Source organism: Centruroides vittatus, unplaced genomic scaffold (genome assembly GCF_030686945.1).
Source record: "Centruroides vittatus isolate TY-2023 unplaced genomic scaffold, ASM3068694v2 contig_874, whole genome shotgun sequence".
NCBI classification, from domain to species: domain Eukaryota; kingdom Metazoa; phylum Arthropoda; class Arachnida; order Scorpiones; family Buthidae; genus Centruroides; species Centruroides vittatus.
Window position 1 is genome coordinate 2,481,085 of NW_027122566.1, and position 23,896 is coordinate 2,504,980.

A 23,896-nucleotide genomic window follows, 5' to 3' on the forward strand; every position below is an offset into this window, starting at 1 on the left:
TTTGACATATAAAAGGTTAAAAAAAAACGTTAAGATATTAGCAACAATTATATAACTTCATAATTGATACTTTTCCATTTTCTTCCTTTTTTTTTTACAATTATTATTACAATATTAGCCTATTAAATTTTCCTTTTATTACTTGAAAATATTACAAATTGTCAATATTTATGGTTATGAATGTATTGTTTGCTTTATAAAGACAGATAGATTTAGAAAAATTAAGAATTGCGCAGTTTATTCTTCTATTTAAACTGTTAGATTGTGTAAGTTAATTTTTCACACATCTCATGATTTGGAAAAAATAATAAAATGATTTGAAAAGATTTCATTTAAATTCATTAAGAATGAAAAAAATGTGAAAAATTAAATGGACTTTTACTTGAAACGACAATAAATTAAAAAATTCAAAATTTTGTTTTTAATTTATTGTTTTTGATAAATAATTTCTAAAACTAAAATTTATTAAATTATAAATGGAAGATTAGTAATATATTCTTTCGTTAGTTTTTCATCAAAATAGGTTTGAAAAATTAGAAAATTTAGCAGAAATTTATAATACAAATACTGTAATAATGACTTATTATATAAAATTGTACATCAATAATCGAAATATTTAATTAAAGTTTGGTGAAATATAAATTTAAGTAGTAGTAATTAATTCGCTGTTATAGATTCAGCAATAAACTGCGAATTAAAACAAAAATCATGCAAAATTAGATTCCCGTCACCTACATGTGATTTTATACAAAATTATTTGAATATTAATTTTACCTTCTTTATAGCTTTACTAATTTCACATATTAATAAGAAATTAAAAGCCCATAATAAAATTTTTTTGCAATTTCAATGAGCAAAGAAAATTTAATAAAGGTTTAATCGGAATTTTTATGGTAAGGGAAAAATCAAATGCAATATATATGTTATACATTCGCTTTTGTAAAGTTTCTATCCCTTTTAAACGAACAATTGTAAACTTAAAAACATAATAATGTACTTTAATTGATTATCTAATGACGCCTAAATTTAGATTGACGTCATGCATTACAAAATAATCTATTTAATGCAAGTAATTTCAATTTCCAAAATTAGAAACTTAAATAATTTCAAGCAATTAGGATCCCTTTACAACTAACTTGTTCAAGTTTCAACGTAATAAAGACTTTTATTTTAATCGTGCTCGTTAAATTTGAAGAATATTTAAGTCAAATTGATTTAAAAGTAGTTCTCTTTCATTAAACAAATTTCATTTTCATAATTTCAAATAATCAAAATTACGATAAACAGATGATTATATTGGGATTTTTCGAATTTCTCCATCTACAATACAGATTATTATGGTTATTGCTTCACCCTTCAAATAAGAATGAATGATATTTGGCAAATTTTCTGAGGACGATAGCGAATTACATTTTATTACAAATTTATGTAATATTACTGTAAGCTTTAACTAAACTAAGCATCGCCGATTATTTTATTAAACACTGTTCATAAATATCTAGGAATGTTCGCATTGTATAATCAAATTGTAAATTTTTATACTTTTACAATATTTTGCTATAGTTTCGTTTCTTTTGTCAGCATTATTGATTCGAATGAAAGCGTTGCTAAATGAGTTTATCAACCTGTGAGGCAACTTCCCAGATACATATTAAATGATCTGCATGGTGTTATCAAGCTGAGATAGTTCATTAGGATTTTAAGATTTTAATTCAGTTATTATAATTGTTTTAATTGCTTCTATTTTTACATTAAAAATGATAATAATTAAACGTGTTTATTTAGAAAAAAAAGTTAAATTTACAAATTACATATTGTCTACTGTCACTGTCGTTATATATACATACACTTAAATATTCACTTCGTCAAATTCTCGTTTCCTTTATATTTTCTATCTAAAAACTTTTTCGTATTTTGAATAATAAATTATGATTTTAAGTTGTATAAATTGTAAATTATTACCCATTTTCATTACGAAAAAAGCATAAAATAGAATTTTAGCTCATTCATTTCTTAATCACCGAGTACAATTTGTGACTTAAATTATTTCTGTTTTAGCATTAAGGAATTGTAAGAAATATAGGCGATTTTAATTAGAAGCTAGTTCAAATTATTAAAAAACTTTCTCATAATGAATCGCCATAATTTATCGCAGTTGTTCCAACGAACAATACATGTTCTTCAGTATATGAATTACAGTTAGAAGAGTATATCATGTGACAATCAATCAAGTCATGACGTACGAAAGATTTAATGACGTCAAATGTCAAAATTTCGCCGACCTAACCTAAGACAGCATTTTTCCGACTTCTCCGACTACATAATTTGATCGTCACGAGTTGTCTACGAGTTTTAACGAGTACTTCTAAATATGGCTAGAAAATTGTCGGAAAAGGACTACTTGTCTTTACGGTAGCACGACACATGGGCGTTCTGCCTAAGGGGGGAATGCCTCCAAAGAATGTCTTTTATGGGAAACTGGCCCCTATTTAGGTGTTACTAACGTAAAGAAAACCCGGAAAACCCATGTAGCCAGTCCATCATCCACTACCAGTGTTCGGTGGTTTATCCACTCTGCCACTGATGGGCACGACTACTTGTCAACCGTTAATATTAAAGTTTGAGAAAATACGGACAATTAAAAAAACGATGAGTTGTTACTCTTTTCGCCTTGTGGGCCTAAGAGGACCTTTTCATCAATCCCATCGCGTGTTCGGCCAGGACCACAATGAAGTGGCCTGGTAGTGAGGAACAAGACCTTTACTACCAGGCCACCTCATAGATTTAAAGATTTTTAAACATTTCAGAACAAGAAACGGTTAATTCGTGTTTAGGATTCCAAAATAATTTGGACAGATATAAAAAGGCTGTTTAAATACCTATGTATTGATTATGAAGCTCATTATCGAAGATTGTTTATAAAAAATTACTGTACAATAGATATAAAATCACAATCATTATCTAAGGTCCAATGACTAATATCTAAATACAGGTTCAAATAATAAATTTATTATTTTACTGGCAATATTTCAGTACATTTTTAACGAAAATATGAGATTCTTATTTTCTTCGAAATTTGAAGATAGATTACGTGTCTACATAAACATAATAAGGTGAAAAATAAGTATTATAGGGATTGAATCTCGTAAGAGCCACGTTCATTTGATATTAGTAATGATTAGTCAGATGATTAGATAAGAGTACAACATTTGAAATTACAACTAGCTAATTTTAATTTATAGATCAATAAATTATATTGGATATGAATACTTTAATTACTAACAAAATATTTTAAAGTTATGAACACAAAAACAGATCAGTATCATTTATCTTTATACAAAATGTATTTAATTTTATAAAATTAAAAGTATAAAAATTTTATGACTTTAGACATATACATTATTAATTAAAATAATTTGAATTGCAATCATTTATACAGTCCGAAATAATTCGTAAATGATAATTAACGACGTTAATAATGCAAAATTAATGCTAAATTATAGTCAATAAAATATGAAAATATTAAATATTTAAATGGAGATTGCCAATTAGATGATTTTTTTTTCATTATTCGTTGCAAATTGTTTTCAGTTATTATCAGCAAAAAATAATTGGAGTATAAATTTTAAAAAGTGTCTACCGAACCTTCATTATTCATATTGTCCTCTATTCTATTTTCCAACTAATTTTTAATATACAAATTTAATCTGGAAAACATTTCAAAAGACATTTTTAAAGTTAGTACTACATTCTTAAGAAATATTAACTTTTTGAATTTATTGTAAACAGTTTTCATGAGGCCATTTTATTTTGTAATAGTTTTAACGTTAAAAAAATGGAAAACATGTTTGAAATATTAAAAAAAAAACAAATTGGTAGTCAAGAAACCGGATATTTTTTGTTTGTTATACTTCGCGTATTAAATAATTCGGCTACAATCTCTTAAAATAACAATAATATTTTTTTATTATCATAACCATCGTAGAAGGCCTGAATCGAATCTGATCCGACTCAATTTAAATGAATTGATAATTTCTAACTGAAATATTTTTTGCAAAAAATAATTCAATTTTCTATTATAAATAATAGAAATCGTATTTTAATTGAAACACAATTGCATCTTACTACTTATACAAATCAATAAATATATGATAATTTCTTTCATTCAAAAATACAAAAGACGAGCAATCCACTTAAATTCTAATATATACAAGGGAGTTTGCTTGTGTTAATGTCACTCAAAACAAAAAAAAAAAAACACCTATTGGCTAATGCAATTGTGAATAGGTCGAAATAAGATAAAATCGCCGAAGAAAGAATAAAATAAAGTACAGATTTAAAAAAACGTTCAATTTTATTTCCATTTAAATGAATCTTGAAATTCTCGAATGTACAGATCAAGTTCAAATCCAGACTGCTAGTAGTAATAGAAAATCCTTAATGCGTGGAAATCTGATCATTCTGAAATCACCAAGAATCTAATTCCTGGTGATTCACAATGACTAGATTGTCCACCCTAGATTCAAATTTGATCGGTAATAATTTTCATGAGTCTTACATTTCTCACCCTTATGATTTTTCATAAATAGTTAAAAATCTTCATCCATAATTGATAACTCCGTTGCAAGTCATTCCGTAAATGGAACCAGTGATATAATAGAGGGGTTGTGGCGGACGTTTTCATCGCGAAAACGTGAACGTCGGACGTTCAGCGCCCCCCATCCTGTAAGTCTAGAAGTTTGACAATGACGTTTGGAACGTCCAGCATGATTCCGCTGACGTTCCAAACGTCATTGTCAAACTTCTAGGCTTACAGGATGGGGGCGCTGAACGTCCGACGTTCACGTTTTCGCGATGAAAACGTCCGCCACAACCTAATAATACTGATAAAAATGAGAACTTCTGAAAAATCATTTATGCAAACTAACTTTCCGGTTATAGTATACGATTAACAACCGAATAATGCTGTTAATGCATTATTACACACACACACACAAAATATTCGCAACTGAGTGCTAAATTAGAAAAATTATTCTCGTGCACATAATTTATATTTAATAAAATTTCGTGTAATATTAAAATAATATTTAAATAATTCACTTACTGTAAATCTAGTCCGTTCCTCCATCACTTCATATCCAACAATTGGTAATTTATATTCTAAATTTGTACATGTTTCATTCGTTGAATTTGTAAATATGGGTTGTAAAGGATTAGAAGTAGAGTCAGAATCAGAATTGCTACAGCTATCATTGTATGTACGATAGGATTGGAGACTTGCACAACTTAGTCTGCTTCCCATATCATTCTTTAATGGAGATTCTACATTACTTTCGCAGGGAGACTGGGAATGAATTGGTTGAAGAGCCCCATCTTCACTTTCCAAAGAATCATTGTCAGCAATAGTCCATGAATCAATATTACTGCAGGTTATGGTGGCATTTAATGCTCGTTTGTTTTTCATATAGTTGATATATTTGCCTGAATCTTTATTAGCTATTTCATCCAAAACTTGATGCTTTGTTCTGAAAATAAATCATTTTTTAAACTTTCTCTAAGTGTAAAATGATAATTTTATTGAACGTTTAAAGAATATATACTGTATAAACATAACATTATTAATGACTTCGTGTACCTCAAAACAGCTTATAATTGAACGTAATTGGAATGCTTTATAGTAAATGTACAGTACTTTCATTCTAAATAAGCACCTTTTTGATACTTTTTTTTTACTTCGAAGATTCTTTTTCAAAAATGTATTTTAGTTCAAACTATCTATCTAAACTTTTAAGTGCGCGCACAAGTTTCATCATGCCCAATAAAAAATATTTTTTATGGGGACCTATTAACTTCTTAACTAGATCCTTGACTCAGAAGAGAAACGTAGAATCTAATGTTTGTAGGAAATTATTGACAAATTACTTGAATTTAATTGACAGGTACGGTTTCCGAACTACAAACATTTTGATATTGAATAAAGAAATTTTAAAGAAAAATTTAACAGAATTACAGAAAATATTGGAATGTATACTATTGTAAAATTGTACGTCTAGCAGCTAACTTTTTTGATAATAAAAAATAAGATAAGTCGTGTAAATAAAATGGAAGAAAGCTCTCGCAGAAATTTAAGTGATGAGTTTAATGATACGAGTAAAATTTACTTTCCTAAGGAACACTATTCGCAAGTTAAAAACCCTCTGCTCTATTGCTTACAACTAGAATGCTTTAGAATTTTTTGGATATTTTGCATATTTATTAATATTATATCGGAAAACACATAATTTATTTTTTGGAAATAATTGAATTTAGCATATTCTAAATCTAACGTCGGCAACTTTTAGTCATCGACAAACCAGCTTCACACAAAGATTGCGTAGCTAACGTAAGAAAAAAAAAAAAAAAAAAAAATAACTGATTAAACTGACCCTTTTAACTGTCATTCTAAAGCGAACAACAAATGATGCTCTGATATATATACATATACTGTATATCAAACTTTTGTTGTTGTTTTGTTGATAAGTAAAAACAATAATATTCAGAATAAGAATTATTGAAAAATAAAAATTCATTAGCATGAGGTTATCTGTACCTCATTCGATTTTGTATTAGAAAATTTTGATCATCATATGAATGTTTTTAAACAAAATGCAATATGCAAAGGTTTGAATATAAAAACTATTTCTTCGATGTTACTCAAAATGTATTTACCAAAGCTGAATTATCTTTTATTAATGCTTTAAAGAATCCTAGCTGTGTAAGTCGAAAAAACTTGAAAGATTTCTTGAGAACTTATTTCTTGAGAAACATTTTCTACAATTTTTCGTATTTTAATAATTTCCACTGGTAGAAGTTGTATTTAAAATAATTATAAGTCACGTTAGAATTATAAAATTCGATGAAACTTTAACAATTTCAAATTTTTTCTTCTTCTCGAAGACTGTTCTTACTAAAAGATATCAAACACATACTGATAAACAGTTTTGTATCATCATAAATTCTGGCTGATAACGTGTTTTTGCAAAGTTTTATTCAGCATTATACTTTAAACGCCCGAAGAAAAATATGCTAATTATAGTTTTGGGTTATAGTTAAATAAATAGAGATTTAACCGAACTGTTATTAACTTCGGTTTATTCTCTTAGAGAATAACTACTATCCAAATTCGAATTTACTCGTATTTAAGATTAATAAATTATTATTTGACATTCGAAAAGATCTCATGCAACATGCAAAGTGAGTTTACTACTTTAAATTATGAACAACAATTTAAAATTTTATATTAATTCAAATACCTTAAACCGTGCTTAACAGATCATTATATTAGTATATTTCGAAGTTAAATTATAATTATGACTAATTTACATTTTAAAATATCTATTAAATATAACCAACTGTTTAATTATTATTTACCTATCGGTAATCCTTCTTAATTATCACAGAAATAACCAAACTCCAGTATATATATATATATATATATATATATATTTTTTTTAAATTTATATTTAAAAAATGTGCCAAATTTAACAGATGTAACAGACGCCAATGTCAAACTAAACAGACCGATTACATCGACCTGCTTCGTTTCTTTCTTCATTAACTTGTCGTCCTTGAAGGGTTGTTTTGCATGTCAACTCCCGTCTGTTCAACATTTTGTTTCTTGAAGCAAATAAATACCGCCCAAAAGTATATACAGTATATGTATACATAAATAAAAATTAAAACAAACACACTTTTTCTGAAACAACGTCTATATAGTAACCAGAAACCCATTTTTAAAATTAAGCTCGACGAATTATTCAAATTCATTTTTCTACAGTATAAAAAATATTAAATGACTATCTGTGCACTGTTTGTTAATTAATAATTATAGCATACATTAAAATCTTCCGTACACTAACACGATAAGAATTACTTGATTAGTTTAAGACACAAAATTCTAAGGAAAACTCGAAAAAAATATTATTTCTCATCAATACTTTGCATTTCATTATAAATACGACATCGATGCAATAATAATAATAATAAAATGGTTGTTTCTCTAACAAAAATCGTAAACACACACAGTTTAAGTTACGATTTAACAACTAATATAATTTCTAGTAATATTAAATCAATTTTAACATTCCTTACTAGTTTAATAAAATATTAACAATTACATGCTTATATTTAAATGTATAAGGAACTGAAAATTTAGCTTAAACATAACAAAGTTACGAATTAAAATTACAGTTTCTGCGAAATCTTCGTATAAGTTTGTGTTTTTTGCCGTGGTATAATCATCGTACAGTTCTTGAGTTCGATTTTATGTCATAATCTTAAATACTAGAATTTTAATTCATAGTCGAATGAAAGATTTTGTGTTTCTAACTTTAGTAATGAAGTCTGTGGGAAGAAATGATTACTTTCACTAGTGGCGGAACCAACGGGGAGCCAAGGAAACTGACATCCCCAAAGTAAAAGGAAAACAACACTAGTAAATTCTCCAAAATTTTTTTCTTAATTAAAATTAATTTTTATTTATACTGTATTATGTCGTGTCTTCTATTACTCATGAATTGGCGGTCATATAAAGTGGGTATTTTATTGAATTCTCATTAAAAAATTTTTATCCGTTCTCGGCTCCATCAAGATTAAATTTTGAGCGCGCCATTGACTTTCACGCATTTTTGGCAATTCCGATTTCTACAGAATGAAATGAATGCCATAAAAGATAATGTTATCTGTAAAATGCGAAGAGTGAACAAGATACCAACGAATTATATGAGAAGTTTCATATATAATTTCTGAAATAATATTGTTCTTAACACTGTTTCTAGAAATCTATCATTTCAATGATGTTCCTGAAATACAAAACTCTTAGTTATTTAATTGCATTTATGAGAACGTTACGTTATAAAAATCCTGAAAATTCCAGTGTTGCACTAACCTGAATTATTTATTTATTTAAACTTTCCGCCCTATGAGCATTAAGAGGACAATATTTGTGTCAGAAGCCATAATGGGGTAAAAAACAAAGTGTGTGTTTAAATCTTTTTCCTGTAGAAAAGATTAGATTTACTATGAGGGCCGTTAACGTAATATCTGATCGACGTAATTATTTGCTGGAGGGGAAATATTGAAACAGAAAATATGAATGAAAAATTTTTCAAGCGATACTACAAAATTCTGGCAAACAATAGAGTATTGGAATTGAAATATATGAAATGATTTATATAAGATAATTATTAGACCTATTTCCGGTTCGAAGCGCAATAATTTTTCGCATAAATTTTACATTTAAATTACTTTTAATCTTCTTTAAATGTTTGTTTATATATAATGCGAAATATATATACCACTTTCAATGACGACATATTTTCGACTGTTTCAATTAAAATTCAATACATACCATTACATATTAATTTCATTTTTTAATTTCAATGTTTCTGTTTTAATATTCGAAAATGAAAATATAAATCTTGAAACTAAATTTTTCATCCCAATCAATCAATTTAAAATAGTTTACTACGCTAGTCGAAGTCATTAAATTCAATAATTAAAAAAAAGCTACACTAAACTAATATCACTTATTAAGAATAATTTAAAATGCTATTAAAATAATCTCTTAACAGAATCTCAAGGTAATGATCACAGCTAACCATATGCTAAGATAATTTCTATAATATAATCAATTTGGTGAATAATTTAATAACAAACGCACAATAAACTACATAGAATGATCAATTTTGAAACTAAATTTTTCATAGTCATAGTCAATTTGTAATGTCCATGAGTAAGGCGAAAGCATTAAAATTTGTTTTAAAAATGCAAACACTGTACTGATGTTTTCGCCTTACTCATCGACAGTACAAATCTCAACCGCTATAAATTACTGGTCTAAGTAATTTGAACTGCTTTCATGAATTTAAATTAGTCAATACGCTCTACAAATGGGATCTACAAGGGAAGTACAGGAGATGATGTTCTGATATATTGTAATGATAATCCGAATCGAATTCGAATGCAAATCTTTCATCATACAATCATCTCCAGTCGACCGGGGGAAGTTAAATCTATTGTTAGAGCTAATAAAAATTGCATAAGATAAAATAGCTGAAAATTATAATAATTTACAATTTAAAAAAACATTATATGGTCAAAGCTCAAAATTTAAAAAAAAAATTTTCAGAGGATCCAACAAGAAAAATGAGATGAAAAATACAGAGGAAGGAAACAATTTAAGATAGAAATTACGGCATAAAATAAAGAACAGACAATAATAATTTTCAAACGAAACTAGAATGAGGGATGAAAAAACTTCTGTCGGAAATGTCTAGAAAAATATAAAAGAAAATCGACAGAACGATCATTCATTGAATGGATGATTTGAAGCGAAGAGCGAGTGACGAAGAATAGTATTAGAGCGGCAGGAAAAGATTAAGATCTTATAAGTCAGCCATTGAAAATAGAAATAACGCAAGTAAAAAGAGAAATAAATCATTGTAAACGTTTGTTTCTGCTATAATGAGAAAGTAATCTTTTTCGAGACTAAAATGCGAATACACTTTACTATTTTTAAATTTATGAACTTTATTTTTAAATTTATGAAAGATAGATCTTTGAAGGACACGTAAAACCTGTTCGGGATTAATGGAGCACTAGGACAAATGCAAAATTTGATATAAAGTTATATTCTTTACTTTAACCGTAACTATAAATATGAATGCAAGTTTTACGTTTAATACCTTGATCCAAAAATAAACAACCATTTTAAAATTCTGTTATTTTTATTATATTTATAAAAGTTTATTAAAAACCTTTGTAATTTTAAAAACAGGTTAACTTAAATGTGAAATGAACATTAACATTTTAAAAAGAAGAATTCTGATACGTTAGTAGAGGCCGTTCAAGATCATTTGCTTTCGTTTTTTTACATTTCTCCTATAGTTCTATACATTACCTGATCACCAAACAGACTGACTAGGCTATAGCCTAAGGCGCACAATTTTTCGTTTAATCCCTGTTTTTGGAGGGTCTGTTAAAAAATATTGTGTTGATGAAGTTTCCACTAAAACTGTGTAATTTCCTATTACAAACTTACAAAATAATTTACATTAAAGGCGGAAATATGATTTTTAAAAAGGGTGCACAAAATGTTAGCAGCCTGCAGCGCTCATAACCCTAAATCAGGAATTCGTTCCTTATACAATAGGTCTATCGCTTTGCTTTGGACCTACAATTGGTTTGTATTATTTTCGAATCATACAAAAAATATTTTATATGATGTCATTTATCTTGTGAAACTGTTTTTAATTTACATGATATTCAGAAGAGCGTAAGCCGAATCACGATGTAACGATAAAGGGAATGCATTCTTATAAATAATCATCTTCCTATTGTGAAAGACTTCAGTGATTTTGTAATTTTTTGGCATGATATATTGTTTATTAACTTGTGGAAAGTCGAATTCGCGTGTAACAATTGAAAACTATCATTTATAATTTTCGTCATACACGAAGTATGCTTTAAAACAAAAATATAAAGCAAAAATTCTTCTAAATTCATCAATGTCGTGTTAATTTATTGTTTCGTCGACTCTCATGTCAATCTGACTAACTTTTAACATTCTGGTTTATGTATATTTATATATTCTGATGCATAGTATTCAATATATAATAATATAAATTATAAAATTTATATTAAATATATAGGCTATACATTTTAAATGCAACAGCTAAAACATATATATAATAATAATAAATTCTAGTTTCATTTTTTAAAACTAAATATAACTTTAAAAAACAAGATTTAATTATAGATTAAAACATTCTTTTGTATTTCAATCCATAAAAACATTGCGACATTTAAAAATTCATTTATTTCTATACTAGAATGTCAATAAATTTCAACTAATCTTAAGAAGAATTTTAATCTCTACAATCTCAGAATCATGAATATTTGGTACTAAAAATATTTCACGTTCATACGTTTTAACTCGACCAGAATCTGATTTAAACTTATGGCCCTTAGCTATAATATACAAGAAGCCTTTTTCTGTCAATTAAAATAATAAATTTAAAAGCGTGACGCCTTAAGTTGTAGTAGCCTCGTAGCGTGATGCCCTAAGTTGTAACTTGTGAGTAAATCCTGTCCTGAGTTCAACAACAAAAGACTTAAACTACATTTAAATTTTTTAATTGTTTTAATAGAAGATAATCATCTATTACTATTTGGAAAAAACAGAATTCTATAACGAATATTATCCTATATTTAATTTAAAATTTGATCAAGAAATTGGTATCGAATTCCTTAATCAGGAGTACAACTTTGATAATTAGTAAATTATTTGATTTTTATTAAAAATCCTCGCACATATTTTATCTGGTTATCATAAAATTTAAAGCTGATAGTTTGAAAAACATTGTCGGGATAAGTAATTTTTAGAAATAAAATCGATCAACACTTTAAATTTACCATGAGATAGAGATCATTGTAAGCCTACTATATGCTACTGTATATGGCCTGACATTTGCCCATTGAGAACAAGACCCATTTCAGACCCTTTGAAGGGAACTGACCTACAATGAGGTCGGCCAGTCCGAATGATGTTTAGTGTTAAATTTTTAAATTTTAAATTTTTTTTTAAAAGCTTACTCAAATTTAAATATCCAAGCTCAAAATCCTGATGTTATAAATAAATGAAAATTACGAAATACTTTTAAATTAAATATTTACTGAATTAGAGATTGCTCATCATTTTTCGTTATATACAAAGCAGCAGTTTATTTGCAAGGTATTATTTTTTTATATTTAATGATATTACATTTTAAAATGTCAAAAAAATTTTTCATATCCAGAAACTGAATACTAATCAACAAACAACATTAATTTAAATGCCAATTAAATATCAAAATTCGTTTGAATTTGAAGATATTTAAAATGGCAATTTAAAGCTAAAATTTCCCGTACGAAAAGGCGTGTACTGTACATGTACACACTCACGAAAAATGAATAAATATATATACTGCAAAGTTTCATAGTTAAGTGTATTTATAAATTTGACGCAGAGAGAATAGCTTTTCATAAATAGAACATAATAGGTCAATTATACAATTGATGTCAACAATGCGATGATTAGTCACGAATTTTTTTTATTTCCTGCACATTACTAAAACATGTCTTTTATAAATTAAATAGGATTTTTCTGCAGCGGAAAATTTTCATATTGTTGATACCAACTTCGTACCAAATCAACTGCATCGTAACGCTGTTTCAAGGACATTTCTACTTTTACCGCTTACGTTACTCACTTTTTTTTCCTCCAATTTGACGTGTCTACTTTTTAAAACGTCTACACTGACTGCTTAATTCATTATGATACTAAAAATGAAATGGCCTAAAGATAACGAATAATCACAATTTTTTAGGTTAATACTTAAATATTTGAAACTGAATCCTAATCCTGATATTGAATGAAGGAAAGTCTTTTTTTTCTCTCTCTCTCCTAATTATGTGCAAGTTTTAATAACTTAAACTTATTACTTAATTAAAACATTTTAGTTTACTAATAAGTAAATGAAAATTATTTTGCTAATGGCGGAAAGCTGACCGAGAAATTTAAAAATTTATAATCCTACTTACTCCAGTGCTATTCCTACTGCAGTCACAATGACCTCTGTTAGCTGTCTACAGTAATTCCTCGCGATGATGTGTTTTACCGAGATGTCACGTAAAAAACAAAATCAGATAAGGAAAATAATGTGGGAAGAAAAAAAGACCAGAGAAGTCTTTCTTTAGGACAGTCCGGTCATCTTTCAAGTTATTTAAGATATCATTAATGCTAGCTGAAATAAATCCTTTATGTCTTACTTCTTGAGTTTTATAGCAGTTTTATTGGGATATGTTACTAATAAAAATTTACTACATTCTACTAGACAACGTTTTCTATAAATAATTATTATAGAATTATAAATAGGTTAATGATAAAATTATATACAGTATGTTTAAGAATTATTCTATTAGTAGTGATAGTGTTGTTTAAACATATAAATCTTAAGTGATAAAAATAACATTTATTTCAGGTAATCAGAAAATAGATATGAACATTTAATAATTACTATTAATGTATTTTTAATGGTTAATTAATCTTACCTTAAATTTATCCAGGTGATTAAAACATGAAAAATATTTTGCTCCTATATTATTAAGATATTTTTTAAAAAAAAGAAAAATAATAATGCTATCATACCTGAAATCATTCAAGGTGAATAACTGCCAAAAATCTGTTGATTGTGCAGAACCCATAGCATCAGTTAAATGACCTTAGTAATCCAAAACCAAGTTAATGTTTATGGGTCATGTTTAGTGAATTGAATAATTTTATTGGATAAATTATATGTTAGTAGTTTACTGAAATGATTAGTTTATTAAGTCTGTCATTACACATGATTGCTATTCCAAAACAATAGACTCAAAAAAAAATAAATTAAAATAATGATTGTTATAATAATATATAATGTTATCTGATTTACTAGAAGATTCCTAGGTTCATATTCTATGTTATATACAATATAAAACAATACTTAAAAGTTTAATTCAAAATAATAATAATGTGAATTTATGTGCTGCTACATTTTAGAAATAATTGCTGTTAAAACAAACCTAAAATTTTTAATAATTTTAGATTATTAAATAGTTGAGATATGATATTTTATTTTTAAAGTTTAAATAGAAGAATTACAATGTAATGAAATTCGCCTAGAGTAATTTGATAAAGTTAGCTTATCTGTCATATAAATTTAAAACATTTATATATTAAAAACACAAAGACAATATTAAACAGCAATTTAAAATAATTAAAGTTTAATTTTTGTACAATTAATGCCTAATTAGTAATGCTAGTTCTATTCTAAAAGACAAACTGGTTACTAACTACAACCATAGAAATTATATGTGTTAATTATAAAATCTATTGAAAGTTTTCAATGAAAATTCTAATAAATATTGTTATATTTATTCATATTTTATTATGTACATTAAATAAGTAATGTAAGTATTATACATAAAGTTTCAGGTAGAAGTTTTATATGAATAAATTAAATGAAAAAAAAAAAAAAAAACAATAAATTGTATATTGAAACTATCACTATCACTAAACAGTAACAATCAGCTGATTCAGAATGTATACTCACCTATCGTTATCCATTTATAAAGAGAAACTACCCTAAAATAAACGTACAACAACGAGAGAGCATTCCTGCGTCAGCATGAGTCAATATATTCAATAATAAATTTATATCACGTTATAACAAGCAAAATAACATTGCGTACTCGTGCCTAATACCTTCCTTTAATGTGCTCCATGCATTTGTTTTGTTTCAGTGCTGCCCTCTTTTATAATATATAACAATTAAATTTAAAGCGTTTAAAATATATTTATATTATCTTGAATAATATCTGAAAAATATTATTTTTATTACGATAAAAAATAAAAATTTTAATTAAATAATAATAATATTTTAAAAATATAGAAATTATTTCATTTAGAATAAAAATAAATTAATTAATGATATTTAGTTTGAATTTATTTATTCATTATTTTATTTCAAACGTAGAAAAATAACAACTTATAAATCGCTTGTTAAATTATGTCCAATGTTTTTGATGGCTTTACTACAGTGACTAGAATATTTAGTGTGTCAACCGCTATACTGTTGAAAGCAAAAACTGGTTAGGGATAATGACGTTAAAAAACCTAACGAGTAATCCTAAGCCGCATTCATTAACACAGAATTCTTGTTAAGTCTAGATACTATGCGACCCTGAATTCATTTCTAACCAATACTTGACTCCTCCCACTGAAAGAATTTTTAATCAGTTCAATCAGAATATTTTTTTAACGCTAAAGGCGGTTTCGCGTAGCCAGCGATTTGCGAGAATAGACAACAAAATTGCGATAATCATAATCGCTAATAATTTGTCGCACTAGCTATCAAATGCACGTCGCAACTTTCGGCGACGCGACGAGAAATTGTCCAGCTAAAGGGGCTCCCACACAGGTTAAGGAAATCCTTTGAGACCTGGCCTTGAAGAAATTTAGAATTTCCTATCGCCTACACACGAGGAGGAAAATCTCTCAGTTAGTCGGTCATGGCGTCTGATGACGACGTACTGGTTGTTCTTGGATGTTTATTGGCAACAAACTGTATTAAAACTCGTGGAAAAAACATGTGCGTAGAAGTCTATGGTGTAAAAAGTGGCTAAAAAAAGAGGTCGTATTCCCATGTAAACCTGATCTCAGAATTGAAGTTAGTACCTAAAGATTGGCACAACTATTTGAGAATGGACGAAGAAACGTATTTAAATTTGTTATGATTGGTTTAACCAATCATAAAAAAAATCAAAATACTGTAATGGGAGCAGTAATTTCACTCCATGAGAGGCTTACGTAACCTTAAGGTATTTGGCAACAGGCAGAAGTTAATAATTTGAAATACCACAACTTTGGTTCACATACCTCATCAGTTCCTGATCCTGACTTGACTGATGCTTTGATTTTCTTAATTTCCTTCCTATGTGCACTTCTGACGCTATTAATTTTTTACAATACTTTGATTGTCAGCATTTGGCTCAATGTCCTTCAGTTTTTCAATTAAACGTAAATAAAGCAACTTCTTTTTTGTTTCTGTCATGATAATCTTTACTTTTAACATTCCAAAGGCATGGCTCACCTTAAAATTTTCTCGTAAATCTTTAAAAATTTTTCTAAACATTCCCAGGATATTGTTCTTAATCAGCAGCCTCACAACTGAACGGAAACGACGACACACACGTTTCGGTCGTTCGTTTCCTTACGTTCTACGTTCGGAAAATCAAATGGTTTTTCGTTTCTACTCCGGTGGCCTGTAACTGTTTTCCTTCACACACTAACAGGAATTCCTCAAGGTCAGGCCTGCGCAGTTATTCCTCAAAGGATTTCCTCAACGCGTGTCCCTTTATTCGTTTTATCCTATTGAGTATAATTGCAGCGACAAACGACTGAAGCATTATTTCATTCCAGCAGCGCCGCTAGTTGTTTGAGCGCCCGTGTGCAATACCGATTATGCCGTCCCTGTTTAACTACGACTACCTACGCTGAGCTTGCCAGCAATACCAATTTGCCGCCCCTGGACGTGCCGCCTGCGTGCGGTGCACGCCTTGCACGCCCGCTTACGGTGGGCCTGCTTCATTCACACTGACAAGTGAGAGAGAAAAATTAATCTCATAATAATTCACTAGATCGTTCAAATCGTTATAGTTTGGTTTGTTTGTTAATGGCAGTCAGCAGCGTCCAAAGACTATAAAAAAAAGCGTAGAAAGTGTAAAAAAGAACATCATACATTATGCAAGAAACTTCAAACTGTGATTCAGCTCGTATCAGTTCTTCCACAAGGTGGCACTGCAAGGTGGCACTGAAGGAAAGTTTTTTTTTTTTGGTCTTGGCCGTTAGGAGTCGCGAATTTCCGTATTTGTTGAACTGGAATTGATCGAATCGACAACGGCTTTCTATTATATCAAAGTTTGTTCCCGATATCGCCCCTAAATGGTGTGATGTTAAACGAGTAGCGTGTCGGCAGGTGTTCTAGGACCGGACCGAATCGAACCGAACCGTTAAAAGTTTACTAAAATTAAATTTTTATATTGGATATCGTCGCAAATTCGAAAGATAACCAGTGATCAAAGAAACTGTAAGTACGAATCTTATGTTAACATCCCCCCGCGGCCGCGGTCGGGAGGAGGAGGAGGAGGAATACATGGAATCTCCCCAACCGAACGGACGTGACATGTGGTCAGCCGACTCCCCGCTGACCACTACGACTGAGTCCCCCCAACCAAACCCTACTTACTGGCTTTATCATGAGGAACCATCTAACGCGGACCTCCTACAGCAGATAAACTCCCGAACCGTTACTCTAAACAACCCGACATGTGTCCTACAAAAGAAAAGACCGCACCCCTCTCTAACTGGCAAACGAATTTATCAACATTTTAAACGTTCGCATGAAAATATACACGGGAAAATATCGAAAATCACTACCACCAGAACTGGAAAAATTTATGTAACAGCGATCCAATCTTTCATCCCCACTTTACTAAAACCAGAGTCGGTAGATTAACTGGTCTTTCGACTTCCTATCTTCGCTAGTAGTTGAAATCAACTAGAGACAAATGTTACCACCAGGGGCATTGCAATCACTACAAGAGCGCTAGATCGCATCGCAATGAGGTCGAATATTTTTTTTATTTATTGAAAGTTATATAACCTTCGAGTTCGATTTCATAATTTTCTATGAATTTTATTATAAGAATGAAAAGGCTTTTATTTAAACCCAAAACCAGGTTTATGTATAAATAAATAAACTTAATAAAACATTAAACACCTTCCATCGCTGAGAAATGTTTATTTAATAAAGATTGATATTCAGTTAAATAAATGACAAGGAACAAAACTGACATAATAGTACAATTATTAAATTGTGCTATTATGCCAATTTATTATACGTTAAAAATTTATTATACATACAAACAAATTATATTACACATAATTATAATAATAATTATTATTATTTGCGCTATTAAAATTTACTTTAAGTGAGAAATTTTTCTATGTTTTTTACTTTCAATTGATGAAATAAATGATTGATTAATCGTTCGCGTGAAAAAATGCAATCGACAGGTAACAAAAAAGTGCAAAAATCTGGAGGTCAAGTAGGACTTGTGACCAGCATTGTGGCATCCTATCATCAATGTAACAGAACACTGATTTAATATACTATCCATTATTGAAAAATAAACATTCATGTTTGGGTTTGTTAATTGTTCACACACTTTGCTTTCTGCCCAGTACATCAATTGGCAAAGCTTATAGCTTGGATATAACAAACCACCTCGAGATTTGATGAATGTAAATGTCTTCAGGTTTTGCTGTTAATATATTTTTGCATTCATCACAACCAAGTGATGGCAGCAGATAACGAACAATGTAACCTCCTAAATAATGTAAAATAAACTTAAATGTTTCTGGTGCGCAATAATCGTGATCTAATAATTCATTATCAGTAGGATCCACAGGGCAGTCTTGGATTACAAAGCAAATTTTGTAAATGTTCTTCCAATTGTTCTTGAACTTCCTTAAATGGTTTTTTATGACTCTGAAGAAGATTTTTTAAAGTAACAAGGGAAGATCCGGGATCAGTTTGAACTGATGCTCGTTTGGGAGGACGAACCAAACTGTACACAGTTATCAGTCTATACAGGTATAAGAACTGTACTGTTGTGGGATGAGAATTGCTTCCACTTCCTTGTCTTATCATTCCAAAGAAACGCTAATTGAAAAGAAAACATAAGTTAAGAGTTTAATACAAGATTATATAATCATTACACTAAGTCAGTTTTACCTCTAATGGATCCTGATTAAAGTGAGCTGTCAAGATATAATATGAGTTTGGAAGCAATTGTTTAATGAGTGCTGAGATACTAGTTAGCGTCAAGCGTAGATTTTCTGCTGTCTGGTGGCTCAAAAATCCCTTTTGATCACTGTTTTCAATCTGTAATCTGAATGTTTCCCATCTATTTAACCATTCTAGAGATTCTTCAATAACCTATTTTAAAAAAGTTGTTTATTAAAACATTTATAGTTTTTCCTAGTGAATCATTACTATTTTACCTTGAGATCATTTGAATCATGTCTGATTCCATCCTGTGGCAATCTGCGATTTAAAGCATCAAAAAGAGCATTGATGCGACGTATGAAACTTATTGTAACATTTGCATTCTTTAGGCTAGCAACCTCACGCTGTTTATAAAACAGCATAGCATCAGCAAAAGTATTACTAAATATCTATAAAGAAATGAGATAAATAAAAGTATTCTTATCAAATCAGATTATATAAGTAAAAAAAAAAAAGTGTTACTTGAGCTGCCAGCAATACACTCATTCTCTGGAAGTTATTGGGATTAACATGTATTTCAGTTACTTTGGGACATGCCTTTAATCCCTTTGGTAATTTGGAATCTTCATCAACAACTGCTTTAAAATGCTGTAATTCTACCCTTCCTTCAGGAAACTAAAAGTAAAAATGAAGAATAATGCAATGGCTTATATTATAAATTAGGTGAAAACACTTTATTTTCTTAGTTTTACCTGAAAGTATCTACTTTTCAAAAGATTGTTTCGTATACATTTTAAAATATGTGGTACATCAATAATTGCCAGTACTTGTCTATCTGCAGCAGGATTTGTAAATGAGCATTGTATATTATTTGTGTCTGCACAAATTCCTAGAGCTTTTAAAGCTGCTTTGTTTGTGCTGGCACCATCACAAACTATTGCATTGACTATTATACCACACTGCTCTAAATGAATAATTGCTTGCAAAATAAGTTTTGCAATAGTAGAACCTGGGACAGAGCTTTTTGAACAGAATGTGCCAATACATTGTACCCAACTAGCAAAGTGAGGTCTGAACATAAACACTAGGCCATGATCACCTGCTGTAAATTCACTCTGTGGCAACACAGAATTATCACCACAATCAACAAGTCCAATCATTTCACCAGTAGCTTTTGAAAGTTCTATATGTTTTTGAAGTGTAATTTCATCAAAAATTAAAACTCCCTGGCATTCTGTTTGTGGAATAGTCTCCAATTTTGACTTTAAAATAACAAAAAGATCTTCGTCAAATTCAAATTTGGCATTAATGCCTCTGATATATTGATGCAGTGTAGACTGACAAGGTAAAGGCAAGTAATCATTATTTCTCAAAAATTCATAGACAGATGGTGACCTAATTTTTAAAAGCAAACAGTCAAGTAACCAATTAATGTCATATCTCATACCCTTTTTGCATTTTATATGGCATGCTTTCAGCATGTGCTCTATTACAAGTTTCTGTCTCGGTGGTAAGGAATCAAGTTTATCAGCTGACAACTGTTTTATTTTAAGTTCAGCATTTTCTTGATGAAGCTTGAGATTTTCTGTTTGAAGAGTTTTCAGTTTCTTCCTATAGATCATCTTTTGCTTTCTGCACCGATACAAATCCTCTTTGACTTTTAACAATTCAGACTGCAAAGCAGAGATTTTATTGACATATAACAGCTCAGGATGCTGTGTAGTTGCTGCTTCAGATGTGGAGGGTTCTTCTATTTCATTTTCTACAGTTGTTACTTGGGAGTGTGTATCATGCAAATCTAATGATTGATAAAAAAATATTAAAAAAATCAGACAATTAATCTTAAAGTATTTATAAGGAAAGTTAGGCCACAGAGAGATAGCCCTCAGTGAATCACAGTGGGTCTCACAAACCCAGCTCAATCTTTAGTTAGCATTTTTTAAATATAAAATGTTCCTTAAAAATACTGAAAAAATTTATATTTTTTCAACTTTTCGGCCCGATCAACATGAGATTAGAACGTTTTCTTTTTATTTGATTTTACTTAGACTAGATGTCTTAAGCTTCCAATCGAAAAATTTATATTAAAACACAGGGTCCGAGAGACCCACTGCAACTCAGGCAAGGGCAAAAAGTTACATGGCTCACTAAGGATTAAGATTACATAAAAAACATATAAATATTTACCTTTGGTATTGACTTTTCGGTATCTCTTCGTAGATGGTTCTTCATTTCTTGTGAGACATCGCGTTGATCGTTTTTGAGGTACAGACTTACTAATGTACTTAGGACAATTAGGGAAGTTTGATGGATATGCATCTGACGTTAATGCCCAGCGATCTCGTGGAATTTCTACTTTCTCTCCATTTATAACATGGGAGTAGGTTTTTAAAATAAATCTACTCGCAAAATGTACGTCACAAACATAACATTTACTTGTTAGCATCTTGTCGTCTCGTGGAATGCATCGCATCCACTTCTCAATCTTATCGCTAGGAACACGGAAGAAATGTCTCTTCTCGTTCGATGACTTATATCCTGCCTTGCATCCTGGCACAAAGCACGTTGGCATTTTTATGTAGCTAAAAAAAACAATTATTATAGGTCGAAATCACTGAGCTCGGTATATCCAAAGCAAGAACAACGCTCTTCTGCGAACAGTGGCGCCAACTAGCGGCAAATATTGTCTCTAGCTAAGTTTGAACTATAAGTCGAAAGACCAGTTAATCTACCGACTCTGCTAAAACTTACTCAGATCGACGATATCCCGGTACGTATTAGTCTCACTAGAGGTTCCTATGCCCGCATAGGCATAATAAAAGGCGTCCCTTTAGAGCTGCACGCAGAGGAAATCTACCAATTACTTAAAGAGGACGGCCAACTCCCAATTAGTGTACAACGTTTTAGTCGAAAAGTAGACGGTCAAACGACCCCAACCAGAACAATCAAAATATCGCTAGTTACGACTGATCTCCCTCGCCATCTGCGGCTGTATCTGATGGCGTATCGCGTGGAACCATACGAGGAACGCCCTAGAATTTGTCAACAATGTGGGAAACTGGGTCACACCAAAAATTACTGTAGAGGCATTCCAAGATGCAAGCGGTGTGGAGACCCACAACATGAATCACAATGTGCAGCAGAGTCTACTCGCTGCATAAACTGCAACGGCGATCACTCATACTCCTCACCACTATGCCCCAAATTTCAATATGAAAAAGCCATACTACGGCACCAACGTATGTACAATTGTTCACGAAAGGACGCCCGGGCTGCCATACACCCTACTTCTGACAACAATCGTGGTACCTACAGCAATGTCACACAATCACCCACAATCAACCCATCCCCAGTCCCAAACCCACGACGGCCTTATCAGGCTGCGACTCAACCAGTCTCGCCCGACGACCCGTGGGAACAACTCATCACAATAAAACAAGCTATAACCAGACAGAACGACATACTATCCAAGTTATTACAAATCCTACAAGTAAGCAAGCCTACTGAGTCCCTCACCCAACAAAGTATACAAACTACCTTAAGTACTATCCAACAACACAGCAAGACCGCTTGTGAGGTCCTTGCGGAACCTGACGCCCGCACTAGCAACGTGCAAACGGAGCTGAAGCGCTCTCCACCCAAACCACAACCACCAACGAAACCCAGCGAGATGGGGACCACTGTTGAAGATGCGTCAGGAAGTACGACTATCACAAAACGACGTGATCGAGGGACGCCTCCCGACCACTCCACAGAGAACCCAAGTAAAACCACCAAAAAACCCAAAAACAAAAACGGGAAGATCAGCAACAACCCACCTTCCATGACTTCACAAACGCCTGCCATCCACACCCGATCGCAACGTTCATAAAAATTCCACATTGGTACGTCAAGCCACCTAAAAACTAATCTAAGCGTTCATGAAGCTACTCCAATGGAATGCTACCAGTCTCTCCAACAAAATCACTCAAATTAAAGCTGAGGACACGTGGAAAGGGTTTGACATCATTCTCATTCAGGAATCTTGGCTTCAACCGAACCGCACCATAAATTTACCAAATTACAATGCCTATTACACCCGCCGTACTCATAGTAAAGGCGGCGGACTCATCACTTACATCCACAAACAAATCCCTTGCTCTCTTGTATCTTTGAAACAGTCCCTCGCTCCAGGTGACCCCGAATGGATCATCACGACCATCTACACCCCCTCTCCCATCCGTCTCATTAATGCTTACTTTCCCCCCAGTCTGCCGCTCGCAGTGTGAACCCCCATCTCAACACCCTTCTTTCACCCATCCCCCACATCCCCACCATCATCTGCGGCGACTTCAATGCCCACCACGACCTATGGGGCAATGACACCACCGATCCCAGGGGCCGTTATCTTGCCCAACTGATTATCAACTCCGACCTCGTGTCCCTCAACAATGGCCAACCCACCTTTCTTAATCTTAACAACCACAATACTGCTATCGACTTGTCCC

At 30.8% G+C, this 23,896-nt stretch overlaps 1 protein-coding gene across 4 annotated transcripts in view; it reads right to left on the bottom strand.

The window, feature by feature from the left end:
- The window catches only part of LOC136982920 (sorting nexin-16-like), a 32,876-nt gene extending 17,514 nt beyond the window's left edge, over positions 1-15,362 (bottom strand). Inside the window, exons 1-3 of one of the 4 annotated variants that reach the window (XM_067279491.1) lie at positions 15,171-15,362; positions 14,228-14,300; positions 5,105-5,525 (exon numbers count right to left, since the gene is read on the bottom strand). In XM_067279491.1, the coding sequence (XP_067135592.1) occupies positions 5,105-5,525; positions 14,228-14,283 (477 nt within the window). In that variant the 5' untranslated portion in view covers positions 14,284-14,300; positions 15,171-15,362. Of the gene's footprint in view, positions 1-5,104; positions 5,526-7,410; positions 7,482-13,620; positions 13,937-14,227; positions 14,301-15,170 lie in introns of those variants that run through there. The other 3 variants (XM_067279492.1, XM_067279493.1, XM_067279494.1) reach the window with 3 other exon arrangements.
- Between the last annotated feature and the right edge of the window lie 8,534 nt (positions 15,363-23,896).